The sequence below is a fragment of the Bison bison genome, unplaced genomic scaffold (genome assembly GCF_000754665.1).
Source record: "Bison bison bison isolate TAMUID 2011002044 unplaced genomic scaffold, Bison_UMD1.0 scf7180017864495, whole genome shotgun sequence".
Taxonomy (NCBI): Eukaryota; Metazoa; Chordata; class Mammalia; order Artiodactyla; family Bovidae; genus Bison; species Bison bison.
In genome coordinates, this window is record NW_011495054.1 from 8874848 (window position 1) to 8888469 (window position 13622).

Below are 13622 nucleotides of genomic sequence, written 5' to 3' on the forward strand. Positions count from 1 at the left end.
CGGCGCTCAGCCTTCTTCACAGTCCAACTCTCACATCCATACATGACCACAGGAAAAACCATAGCCTTGACTAGATGGACTTTTGTTGGCAAAGTAATAGGTTAGTCATAAGTTTCCTTCCAAGGAGTAAGCGTCTTTTAATTTCATGGCTGCAGTCACCATCTGCAGTGATTTTGGAGCCCCCAAAAATAAAGTCTGACACTGTTTCCACTGTTTCCCCATCTATTTCCCATGAAGTGATGGGACTGGATGCCATGGTCTTCGTTTTCTGAATGTTGAGCTTTAAGCCAACTTTTTCACTCTCCACTTTCACTTTCATCAAGAAGCTTTTTAGTTTGTCTTCACTTTCTGCCATAAGGGTGGTGTCATCTGCGTATCTGAGGTTATTGATATTTCTCCCGGCAATCTTGATTCCAGCTTGTGTTTCTTCCACTTACAGGTGTATATTATAGCGATTCAGTGTTTAAGGAAGTAACATACTTTAAACAGAAGGATGGAAGAGGATTTGTAATATATATACTCACTGAAGCAAAGCTGGCATAGTATCAGACAAAGTACACAGCAATGCTTCTTTGAGATAGAGATGATTTCATCATGATAGAGGAGTCAGTATCTTCATCTCAAATCTGTATGTTACAAATAGCATAACTTTAAAATACATCAAGCAAAAATTGGCAGGGAGGTCAAAACAAAATAATTCTACAATCCTCCTGGGACACACAGATACTTCAAGAGCTTGTAGAAACAAATAGGCAAAAATTAGTAAGGATATAGATGGTCTTAATAAAGTGATGAATACAGTTGACTTAACTTGACATCCAGAATGCTGCTTTCAGCAAAAACAGTTTGTGTTCTTAAAAGTACGTACAGAACATTTACCAAAATAGAACATATGCTGGACTCTAAAGCAAGTTTCTGCAAATTTCAAGATTGAAATTGTTCAGAGTGTGTATTCTGATCACAGTGGACTTAAGTGCAAATTTCACGACAGTGTCAAGAAATCCTTAGCTGTCTGGAAATAAATAGCTTCTAAATAATTTATGAGTCACAGAGGAAATTAAAATTGAAGTTAGGAAATATATTCATTAAGATATATTTTAGAGATGACATACGCTAGTATTATTAGCATGGTGTGTCTTTACCCTAAAGCGCTTGCAATGGTCCAGAGAAGCGCTTGAAATGGTCCAGAGAGAGCATAATTAGGGGTGGTGTTAGTCATCTCTGTACATCTAAGAATTGGAAGGATATGCCTTTTCCCCTGGTTTATTGATATACATGGAAACTTGATCTTTTTCTACATTTTTCAATTGTATTAACGTATTTCCAGGAAGGATGATGAAATGATGATGTACATTTGGCATCATGTGAAAAAAAAAAAAGAAAATTAAATCTGAAAGGGTTTCACTCAGTACAAAATAACTTTTTATTTCAATGTGAATCAGGCATTTTATCTGTATGAGAATCACAGCTTGATCTGTCAAAAATTATTTTTCTTTCCTGTGTTCTTAAAAGCTTCACCTCTTCAGTTTCAGCATGGACTCAACTGCTTTGTTAAATACAAAGCTGTGTCCTTCAGCAGATGAAACAGATGGGCAGTCTACTGGGTTATTTCTTAAGCACTTCTCAGCAGTGTGGTGGTGACTCCTGCTGATACGTCTCCATCTGAACGCTAAACACTGGGCCTTCTCTTCCTTGGCTTGCTCCCCAGCGCCTCTGTCCCAGGCTGTGTGATGGATCTGGCCTGTCAGATCATCTCCTCGGAGGAAAATGATTCAGGGCTCCTGACCAACTTGCTCTGTGTTCTTCATGGCATCATCCACCTTGGGGCTTCACATACAGTTCTCTTAAGTCAGTACAGCCTCTAAGACTGAGGTTATCAGTAAGTCTGACTCCTTGCTTTCATTAACCCACTGGATCCTCTAGTTTCTAGTTTATGATCGTGATCCCTGCTTGAAGCTGGGCAGTCCTGCTTTGCTCTCCCTGGGTTTCTCAGCTAAAAATCAGGGCAATAGTAGTGGCTATACCCTAGGCTTGTCCCGTGTATGTGCAGACCAAGAGCAGCACCTGGCATGCAGTTGACCTTGTTCAAGTTAGACTAGAGGAAGCTTATGACAATATTTATATTACCCTACATTTAATCATAAATCATGGAAAATAGGAAGTATAACATCAGAGGTAAAGTTAGAGAGTGTTCTTTACTCATTCAACCAGTATTTGTCAAACACTAATGCTCAGAAGTATTGTTTGGATGAGAGAGACAGACAGAGTGTGTGCTCTCTTTGAGCTCCTACTTTTGTTGAAACAGACAATAAACAAGTGATAAATAAATAGGAAAGATATTAGGAAATAATGACTCGAAACAGACTCAAAGCTTAATGTGATGTATTGTGATTTGGTGACCGCCTTAAATTGTTGGGTCGAAGACTGACCGAGGAGGTGCATGTTAGTGGAGTAATTTCAGACGTTGTGTTTATCCTTTGTGGCATTCACTTAGTTTTTTGAATCTGTCAGTTTATATTTTTCACCATGTCGGATAGCATTTGGGCCATTATAAAACGTTATTTCTACCGTAATCTCTTCTTGTCCTCTCTTTAGAACTCCAGCTGTATGTATGCTTGATCTTTGGACATTATCCTAGATATCACTGATGCCTTATTCAATTCTTCCCCGAATATTTGTTTTCCTTTCTGTTCTTCAGATTAGATAATTTCTACGGAGCTGTCTTCAAACTCACTGACTCTTGGTATCTCTCGTCTGTTGTTATGTCCATCCACTGATTTTTTTTTCGGATAGGATTTCCAACATGGCATATTTCATAGTTATCATCTGTCTGCTGCTATTTCCTAGTTTGTTGTTCATTATATGCATGTTCTCTGTGCATCTTTTAGTATAGTTATAACGGCTGTTTTAAAATCCTTTTTTGATAATTCCAGTCTCTGAATTACCTTGGATAAGTCCTCACTGATGATCTGTTCTCTTGGGTATGACCCACATTTCTCTGTTTCTTCAAACATAGAATAGTTTTAGATTGTATCTTGTACATTGGTATTGTTGGCACTCAAAACTGCTTTTCTGTAGGGTATTGATATATATATATATAGTCTCAGGAGTTAATTTGGCTTACTCAGACTTGATGCTCTGTCTTCTCATGCAGCGGGTAGCAATTTAACCTTGTTTAATTCTTTAAACCTGTGCTGGACTAATTTGGGTCTGTCATGCTCACACACCATTAAGGGGTCCACCAGAGATTTTGAGATTTTATATGCAGAATTTTGGAGCTCTCCTCTGGCTCTTTATTTTTAGGAATATCCTCTCTTTCTTTCTGGCTTCTGTTTGATGCCCTTTCCCCATAATCTGTGTACTTTTGGTCATTCTTCAGTGGTCCAGTGTAGTTGGGTTTTATAGATGTCCAGAATTGTTCTGTTAGAGATTAGTTGACTATTACCTGAATCAGGGCTTGGTTTGTGATACATTTGGAATATCAAACCAATGTGATTGGCTAATGAATTGAATGTAGGGGATGCTGGGGACAGAGTGAGCAAAAGAGCAAAATCGATGATGATTATTGCTTTTTTGGCTTAGGCACCTGGGGGTGGTGGTGGTGGTTTAGTCGCTAAGTCGTGTCTGACTCTTGCGACCCCATGGACTGTAGCCTGCCAGGCTCCTCCATCCATGGGATTCTCCAGGCAAGAATACTGGAGTGGGTTGCCATTGCCTTCTCCATAAGCAGCTGGGAGGATGGTTTTACCCATTTTTGTGATTAAGAAGACTAGGGGAAGGAGATGATTGGCTGGAGTAGAGAGGATGTGGAAATATCCAATAGGTGGCTCAGTACCCAGACTCTGGAGCTCTGAGAGAGAAGTGAGTCCTGAAAACCCAGACTTAGTCATTGGAATAGAACTGGTGTTTGAAACTGTGCAACTGAAGAGCTTTATCCAAGGAGAATATAGTGGATGAAAAGGGGGTGTCTTAGCACCATGCCCTGAGGCACTTCAGTATTTAGAAGCCTAACAGAAGAGGGAAAATTACCAAGGGAGACTGAAGAAGAGGACGCAGGGTGGCAAACTCCTGGGGAGTATAGATCCCGGAAGTCAGAGGAGATCCCAGAACTCAGACGAGCCAGGAGTGCACCACTGAGCTGAATGCTGCTGGGGTGTCAGGAAGCTGAGGACAGAAAGAGAGGCCCTTGACTGGGCAAGGCAGAGGCCGCTGTGGCTTTACTAGGCTGGAATGGCAGTGGGACAGATGGGAGACAGAGAAGGTGGCCTGTGAAAGCTGTGGGCCAAAGGGGCTTGCTCTTAGGGTTCTACGTGTTTAGGCTACATGCTGAGCTGTGAGTTTTGTAACCACCAAAGCAGAAAGGGGGAACCACACGGTCAGTGAATGTTCATCACTGGTGGTGATGCTTCTGTTCTGCTCTAGGGGCGACCTTTCACCTTGAACCTGAGCCTCTGCCTGCTCCATTCCCTGGACAACCTGCCTGCCAGAATTAGGGATGACGTTTTCTCTGTGTATATTACGGTCAGGACATCCTGTCTAGAGCTAATTGATGGTTGACGGCATGTTCTTTAATTAGTGGTCTGACTGATAATAGAAAGTGAATTTTGAATTACAGCCCCAGACGCTTTAAGCTCTTGCTTTGCCTACTAAGAATTAACCTTTGCTGCTGTTCAAGTCAGAGTTTCTGAGGCACAAGGCACCCACTAGAGCCAGCGCTGTGGTTCAGGGCGTGGTTTGTGCAAGTAACTAGGATTTTCTGTATAGTCAGTCTATCACAGTTCATAGGAAACTCCCGTTGAATCAGGTGTCAGCTTGCTTTACAGGCCCCAGAACATAGACTTAGGTTTCCTTACCCTTGTGTTTGAGGGTAATAATTCCATGAAGATTTAGTATTCCTAGAGTTTATATGTATGTTTGGGCAGAAACATTTGCCTTGGGTTCACTGAGAGTCCACCTCTTTTATCCTAGCATTCTGACATTAATTTTTGGACCTGACTGAAACCAAACAACACAACAAAAGAAATCAGCCAGTCAGAGTCCTTTGTTTATTTTCTGGCTCTCCTTCAGATTTCAGTACTAGCTTCTGTTTCCTTGCAGCTGCCATGTTTGCGTCTGGGATGGTGTTTGAACCTTGTAGACATGTTCTCCTGAGTTAACTTAGGATGATTAAGGCCAGGTCCTTTGGTTATGCCAACATTTCTGGCTTGCTTCTTCATTAAAAAAATGTTTTCCTTCTGGAGAAAGACATAATTTGAAAAGATCCATATACCCCGATGTTCACAGCAGCGCTGTTTATAATAGCTAAGACATGGAAGCAACCTAGATGTCTGTCGACAGATGAATGGATAAAGATGTGGTCTGTATATACAACGAAATATTACTCAGTCGTAAGAAGAAGAAAACAATGCCATTCGCAGCAACACGGATGGACCTAGGAGGTGATCACACTAAAGTGAAGTCAGCCAGACCGAGAAGGACAAGCAGCATGCGGTACCACTTACATGTGCAGTCTAAAAGCACATGGTACAAATGAACTTGTTTTCAAAGCAAAAGTAGACTCACAGACATAAAAAACAAACTATGGTTACCAAAGGGGAAGGGAGAGGGATCAATTAGGAGTTTGGGATTAAAATATACACATTACTACATATAAAATAGGTAACCAACAAGGACCTGCTGTATGGCACAAGGAACTCTACTCAATATGTTATAATAACTTATTATGGAAGAGAGTATACAAAGAATGTATATGTGTGTGTGTGTGTGTGTGTGTATACACACACACATATATAAACTGAGTCACTTATATATCTGAAACTAACAGGACATTGTAAATCACCTATATTTCAATGCATTTTTTTAAATAATTAAAAAAATTTTAAGTGTTTTCCTATTGGATGGAGTATCAACCTCTCCTAGGCCCCCTTCCTTTATGTTCTGTTTCAGTGTCTGCCCCAAGAAGACTGAATTCTAAGTCCAGGCAGTTACAGACTTGTGAATTTCAGCCATCTCATTGATACTTAAGGACAATTAAGATGATCCCAGTAATTTCTCAGTGTGTGAAGCAGTTGGCCTTCATACACGTGCTGTATATGCTTCATGCTCTGTATATACTCTTCTCCCTGCCAAGCATGCCCTTTCATTATCAGAGATTCTCACAGGATTTACTGGTTTTGATTTCAAAACCTGTTAAAGTGAGTGAAAGTCACTCAGTCATATCCAACTCTTTGCGACCCCATGGACTATGCAGTCCTTGGAATTCTCCAGGCCAGAATATTGGAGTGGGTAACCTTTCCCTTCTCCAGGGGATCTTCCCAACCCAGGGATTGAACCAGGTGTCCCGCATTGCAGGTGGATTCTTTACCAGCTGAGCCACAAGGGAAGCCCAAGAATATTGGAGTGGGTAGCCTATCCCTTCTCCAGAGGATCTTCCCAACCCAGGAATCGAACAGGGGTCTCCTGCATTGCAAGTGGATTCTTTACCAACTAAGCTATCAGGGAAGCCCTGTCAAGCTGAGACTATACAGTAAAAAAGGCAGCTTTTATTTCTATTCGGTTTATATTCTTACCTCTAGGAGTGGTCAGCCCTACTCTTTAATCATAGCAGAATAAGCAGCACTCAGATATTATGAAAGTATAACAACTGGCTACTTGGTAGGAAAATTTTCTGTTTTTTCAGAAATAAGCCCTATGTAGTTATTTGTCATTATATTGAAAATCTTCACTGCAGTCTTCCTACCAACTCCATATTTCATTTGTTTTCATTCTCTTCTTGTCTTTTAGATTTAACGTATATCTGTAAAGGAGTAAAAACACTTCTCTGATCCGAGAACTTGTGAGGTTAAAGTAATGGAGGCCTTGTCCTCACAAAGCATATTTGCTAAGCCCATTTTATTATTTAGTCTATCTTAACACCTGTCCAGTTACTGTTTGAAGGAACCTTTCTGTTAATACTTTCAGAGTGCAGAAACGGTTCCAGTGTGAAAAACCAGTGCTTTTATCTATGATGAATGTCTTTCCAAAAGATTTAGTTGACTAAAAAATCTCTGCAGGAATCCTGAAAATTCATTATTATTTTTTCCTCCTGAGTTTTGTAACACTGTGGTCAAGTGAAAATGATCCCCATCATAACTCATAGAAATGGATTACTGCCAAGTTCAAATTATTTGTGCTTTGGAAAGGAGAACTGGCAAGAATGAATGGTCCATGGCTGCTATATCATAAGATAATTGTAACCATGGCAGTGTTTGTTGCCTAATATTGTCTTTCTAAATGTAAGCAACGAGGTTCATCGTAGGAAGAAATCCATTCGTCTGTCCCAAGTTGAACTTAAAGTATTCCAGCGCCATTATTTTAACATTAGAAGTGGTTGTTTCCTGTGCACTGGCCAATTCAAGTAATTTGCTTGATCTCATGTGGAAGTGGTTTCTGCCAAGACGAGTAATATCTTTTAATAAAGTAAGTTTCTAGGAAGACAGAACCTAACAATCATAACTTTTAACTGTCTAGATAAAAGAATATGAAAAGCTTGAGAATGAGGAAGATCGCCTTTGTAGAAGTCGACAGATTTATGACACTTACATCATGAAGGAGCTGCTGTCGTGTTCACATGTAAGTGCCTCTTCTTTTTTTATTAATTCAGTGTTAGTAAGTGAGACTTCTTGTATTAATTCAGTGTGAGTAAGTGAGACAGGTTTCACATGTTTTTAGAATGAAAGTTGAAATAGGAGGAAAGATTTAAAGGTATTCATCCAGGATGGAACCCATGTTTCTCAAGTTTTATCATTTGTTTCCTGGTAATACTGGTCCAATATCTGCTGCTCCATGTACTTTTAATAAGGTTCCAAAAGTGGGTACTTTCAGTACAGATGTTGATAAAATGGCTAATGCAGATCAATCCAAGAAAAGACTAAGCTCAATTCTCAACTCTCTAAGAAAATGAAGCTTTATTGTTTTTCATTTCGCTCCCCTTTAACAATTAGGCTAATCAAATATTTATCGATAAATATCTTAAATGCTTTCTTTGAATTAATAAGGTTGATTATAATTATTATGGTAATATAGTTCACTAATAGTTGAATGATGGTTGAATTTTTTTTTTTTTGCTTGTAAATCAGAGAAACAATCTTATTCAGTCATTAGGATAAACGAGGTTCCTAGGAAATTCTTCCACCAGGAGTGAGTGGAATAATTAATAATGAAAACATACACTGTAATCTCTCTACATGAAAACTGTTTTCCAAAGAAGTGTCCTAAGAGCCCTGGACTGCTGTGTCCAATGCAGTAGCCACTAGCCATGTGCAAGTATTTAATTGTGTTTACATTTGTGTTGCTTAGTCTCTTAAGTTGTGTCAACTCTTTGTGACCCCTGGATTGTGATCCATCAGGCTCCTCTGTCTATGGATTTCCCAGGCAAGAATACTGGAGTGGGTTGCCATCCCCTTCTCCAAGTGATCTTCCCGACCCAGGGATCAAACCCGCATCTCCTGCATTGACAGGCGGGTTCTTTACCACTGAGCCACCAGGGAAGTATGTTTATATTAATTGCAATCAAATGGAACTAAAATTTTAATTCCTGACGTCCTCCGGAGCCGCATTTGAAATGTGCGGTACCCACATGTGGCTGGTGGCTCCTGCATCAGCCCCGATTCACAGCATTTCCATCACCGCAGCGAGTCCGATCGGACAGCACTGGTCACGACAGTGATACACTTTCATGTATTTATTGTGTTGTGTACAGCACTTACTGAACTTCTGAGCTAGAGCTTACCGTAAGGCTCTGTGCCTCGCTGCCTTGCTGGGGATGGTTGGACCTTGGAAAATGCCACGTGTTCCCTGAGAAAGCCTCTGTAGACATAGCTTTCATGTAGGGCAGCAGTTTAGAGGGTTTTCAGCAGAGTGATATGCTTTTTTAAGCTCTTTTTGTGCATTACTTCAGACATAATTTGAAGTTTAGGGGGAGGACATGGTTTCTAATTTTTGTCAGTGTGAGTTTTGTTCTTTTAGAACCAATTCCTCTTTGCAGTGGTTACAACAAGCCTTTCCTTAACCTAGAGTCTTTTCAACACTGTGGTTTAGCTTTGTGATCCTGGCATTTAATTCTTAGGTATATCTTTGTGCATTCGTGTTCTCTCATGAAACAGAAGTTTTACATTTTTAGGACCCCAGTATCAGCCAACTGAGAAATGATGCATTTAATATTAATATGGTGATAATACAATTCCTTACACCCTTTTTAAGTCAAAGTAGCCTTGATCTCTTCTGGGCATAATGCCCCCATGTGTATCAGCCTTCTTGACATAGTTTCTAAGAACTCTGGAAGCTCTGAGAAACAATCATCTGGCTTGCCCACAAACATACAACAGATTTTTTTTAAGAATGCATGTTGATGTGATCACCACAGGTTACTGCTTAGTAACTGTTGTGTTAAATTATATGTTGTGATATTGTAAAATGCACAGAGGTTTGCTCTGTTTTGTATTTGTGGGGGAAAAAGAAAAAGAAAACATTGTATGTGTTTTTTTAAAGCCATTCTCAAAGCAAGCCGTAGAACACGTACAAAGTCATCTGTCCAAGAAACAAGTGACATCAACTCTTTTTCAGGTAAGGTAAAATGCTCTCCAAATAAATGTTTCTAATTCACTTAATGGTTGTATTTGGGGGCGTTCTTTGCTTGGGTGAAAGTGCTGGTGGAATTTCGAGACTATTTCTTACCTAGAGGTTTATCTGGAAGAACCAAAGTTTAATATCACCTGTCTTCTCATTGAAACGTGCTCTTATGCCAGCATCATAAAGGCTGTCCTGAAAAAGGCTGCTAGAGCATTCTTTTAGTGTTTTTCCCCTATAAATCAATCAGGACGAGACATTGGAGGGAAAAGGCTTTTCCTGTTTGACATCCCAGGCACCTGGGATGAGCAGGGACCGGGCCAGATTGACTTTCTAGTGGCACAGGTGCTGGCCCCCACGGCGACCCTTCCCCAGATGAAGCAGACTCATTTCGAGCAATCAAGAAGGAATGAATGGCCTTGGAGTCGTGACTGAGAAATTGGATTTTGCCTCAGCTCCTCTCATCTTGAACACAACACAATCATAGATTTAAATTATAAGGCTCAGAAAACTCGATCCACAACTGATGGGCTCATGTCTTGGCCGCTCTTTGGATGCACTGGTTTTCATCCTGGAAGCCTTTTCTGTTATCCCGTGGGATTTCTATAGAGATGGCAGCTTGCAAGGGTACGGTCAAATTTCCAAGTGGATCATGTACCTTTCTATGTTTCTGGGAGTTACAAGAAATAGGAACGAATACCATTTATTAACATAATGGTTTTCATAAATGAAAATAACTAGTTTGTCCTTTTCTTGGATTATTCAGTCATTTGAAAAGAAGTAAGTTGATTTTTGCCTTAGTGCCTTATGGCTGGGCTTATTTATACAGATTCATACAAAATGAATCTGATTATTCTATAGAAAAGATACTGGTTTGACTCTGAGAACATTTGGGCACGGTACCCAAACTGGCTGCTGCCTTTCTGCCAAAATGATTAGATGGACATCTCTTAAAACGTCAGACCTTTTAGTACAGGCTAGTTGGTTATAAGCTTGGGCTCTGAAATACAGTGACCCGACTTTCAAGACCCTGGGCAAGCACCATGCCTGTCCGCACTTCTGTTTTTCCCTCTGTGGAGTAGAAAGGCCAGCAGACTGTCCCGGAAATGGGGTTTTGAGGACCCGGTGCATATGAGCTGCTTTGTACCAGGCCTGTCTATCACAGCACTCCATAAATGTCAGTCTTCTCAAGCACCCCACAGTCAGAAAGTGCAATTTGAGTACCTGCTTTTTGTTGCCTCTGTGATGTTTTCATGTCAGAATTTCAGTTTTCTGACTTTGACATGGTTCAGAGGTAGTTGTGTAGTCAGTTACATTTAATATTGCTAAATTACTACATAGATTTTACAGCTCTGATGTTAGCTTTTCGCGTAGCATAAATAACATTTAAAGAGATCGTTCCAGATGAGAGATACAAAGACCAAGAAAATTATCTTTGTGGCGTCAAGAAACATTGATTTAGAAGCCGTGTCTCCAATATATCTTTTAAAAGTACTTTACTGATTTGTTCATAAGAAAATAATTGAGTAATGTTCTGATAAAACAGATATAGAATAGCTGGTACTTTTATTTCAGTGGTGAAGGAAATAGTCATTATTATGTTGATTTAAATAAGAAAGAATTGTAGTGCAATTCGGTATAATACGTACCATTAGAACATGGTGGTCAAAGTATAAAGTAGAAGTTATATGTTTGGATACCCTGTTTACAGAGGGACATTGATCTCTATAACATTTAACTAACATTAAAGTTACTTGATATTCTTTGAGTTGGAATTTTCCCTCCTGGCTTTAAATGAGTCATAATTGAGAAATAAAACTTGTGTATAATTGAAAGTGTACAGTGTGATGTTTTGGTGTGTGTATTCATTGTGAAATGATTGTGCAATCTAACTAAGCAGCATACTCATCCCCTCATGTAGTTATATTTGTATGCATGGGTGGTGAGAACACTTAAGATCAACTTTCTTAGCAAATTTCAAGTGCACAATACAGTATTAACTATCATCCCCATACTGGACATTAGCTCTCCAAGACTTATTTATCCTGCAGAACTGAAACCTTATGCCCTTTAAGCAACATCTCCCCCATTTTCCCCACTTCCTAACCCTTGGCAACCAACTTTGTACTCTGCTTTTATAAGTTGGACTTTTTTTAGATTGCACATACAGGAGAGATCAGCTTGTAATTGTCTTTCTGTGTCTGGCTTGTTTCACTTAGCATAATGTTCTCAAGATTCACCTGTGCTGTCGTAAATGTCAGGATTTCCTTCTTTTTAAAGAACAGAAGAGAGTATACCATTTGTGCGCGTGTGTGTACACATATATATGTGTATATCCATGTATATCTCCATCCCCCATTTTCTTTATCCATTCGTCCATTGATGGGCCCTTGGGTTATCTGCATGTCTTTACCATTGTGAAGTAATGCCAAGTGAACATGGGCATGTGGGTATCTCTTCAAGATACTGATTTAATTTCTTTGGATATATACCAGAGGGAATCTTTATACTGTTTTCTGTAATGGCTGTCCCAGTTTGCATTCCCACCAACCGTGCACAAGGATTCCCTTTTTTCTGTATCCTCACCAACATGTACCTCTTGGCTTTCTGATAACAGTCATCCTGACAGGTGTGAGATGATATCTCTCTGTGGTTTTGATTTGCATTTCCTTGATGATTAGTGATGCTGAGCACCTTTTCATATGCCTATTGGCAGTTTATTATCTCTTTTGAAAAATGTCTATTCAGGGCTTCAGCCCACTTTTGAATTGGGTTATTTGGGCTTTTGCTGTTGAGTTGAGTTCCTCGTATGTTTTGAATATTAACCTCATATCATATGGTTTACAAATAACTTCTTTCATTCTACAGGTTGCCTATTCACTCTGTTAATTGTTTCCTTTGCTCTGCAGAAGCTTTTTAGTCTGATGCAATCCCAGTTGTTTGTTTTTGCTTTTGTTGCCAGAGCTTTTGATGTCATATGCAAAAAATCATCACCCAAACCAGTGTCAAGAAGCTTTTTCCTGTGTTTTCTTCTGGTTGTATGGTTTCAGGTCTTATATTTAAGTCTTTAATTCATCTTGAGTTTATTTTTATATATGGTGTGAAGTAAGGGTCCAATCTCATGCTCCATTTATTGAAGTGACTGTCTTTTCCCCACTGAATGCTTGATGCCCTTGTCAAAGATCAAGTGACCGTAGGTGTGTGGATTTATTTCTGAACTCTGTTCTGTCCCATTGATCCATAAGGTCTGTTTTTATGTCAGTACCATACTATTTTGATTGCTGTAGGTTTATCGTATACTTAAACATCGCAAAGTGTGATGCCTGAGGTAAAATTTCTTATCAAGTAGAGCAAGGTAGTTAAAAACATGCTCTGAAAATAAATACAAAATGCTTTTTATTCTTTTTGTTTGCAAAGTTGACTTTAGCAATAATTAAGTGCACAGGTACATTTGCTGGCAAGAGTTGGGAGGAGTCCTGGCTTACATTTAGGTTCCTGGAATGTGCCAGGCCCTGTGTTTGGCTCTCGGTGTTCTGAGCTTAGTGGCTCAGTCGTGTCCGACTCTTTGCGAACCCCATGGACTATAGACTGCCAGGCTCCTCTGTCCATGGTATTCTCCAGGCAAGAATACTGGAGTGGATTGCCATGTGCTCCTCCAGGGGATCTTCCCAACCCAGGGATCAAACCCAGGTCTCCCACATTGCAAGCGGATTCTTGACCGTCTGAGCCACCGGGGAAGTCTTGGTGTTCTGAATCTTATTAAATCCTCACAATGGCCTTGCAGATTAGATGTAACTCTCCCATCTTACAGATTGAGGAAACCAAGAATCAGAGCAGTGGGGTCATTTGCTCATGACCCCACTATTGAAGTTTGGCTTTTGCATTGCTTACCTGACACATTTGTGGTCCTTCATGTTGAAAGTGGCAGTGTGGTGTATCATATCTGGTCTTAAGAATTTCTGGTACAGGATGTTTTATAAAATAGGAAAAAATGTTAAGAGTTTCTGTAAATAGAA

General features: G+C 39.8%; 1 protein-coding gene across 3 annotated transcripts in view; it reads left to right on the plus strand.

The window, feature by feature from the left end:
* Positions 1-13622, plus strand: part of ADRBK2 (adrenergic, beta, receptor kinase 2) — a 120059-nt gene that overhangs the window by 56414 nt on the left and 50023 nt on the right. For all 3 annotated transcript variants that reach the window (XM_010828700.1, XM_010828699.1, XM_010828701.1), the window contains 2 exons: positions 7510-7611; positions 9529-9603. In XM_010828700.1, the coding sequence (XP_010827002.1) occupies positions 7510-7611; positions 9529-9603 (177 nt within the window). The remainder of the gene's footprint in view (positions 1-7509; positions 7612-9528; positions 9604-13622) is intronic.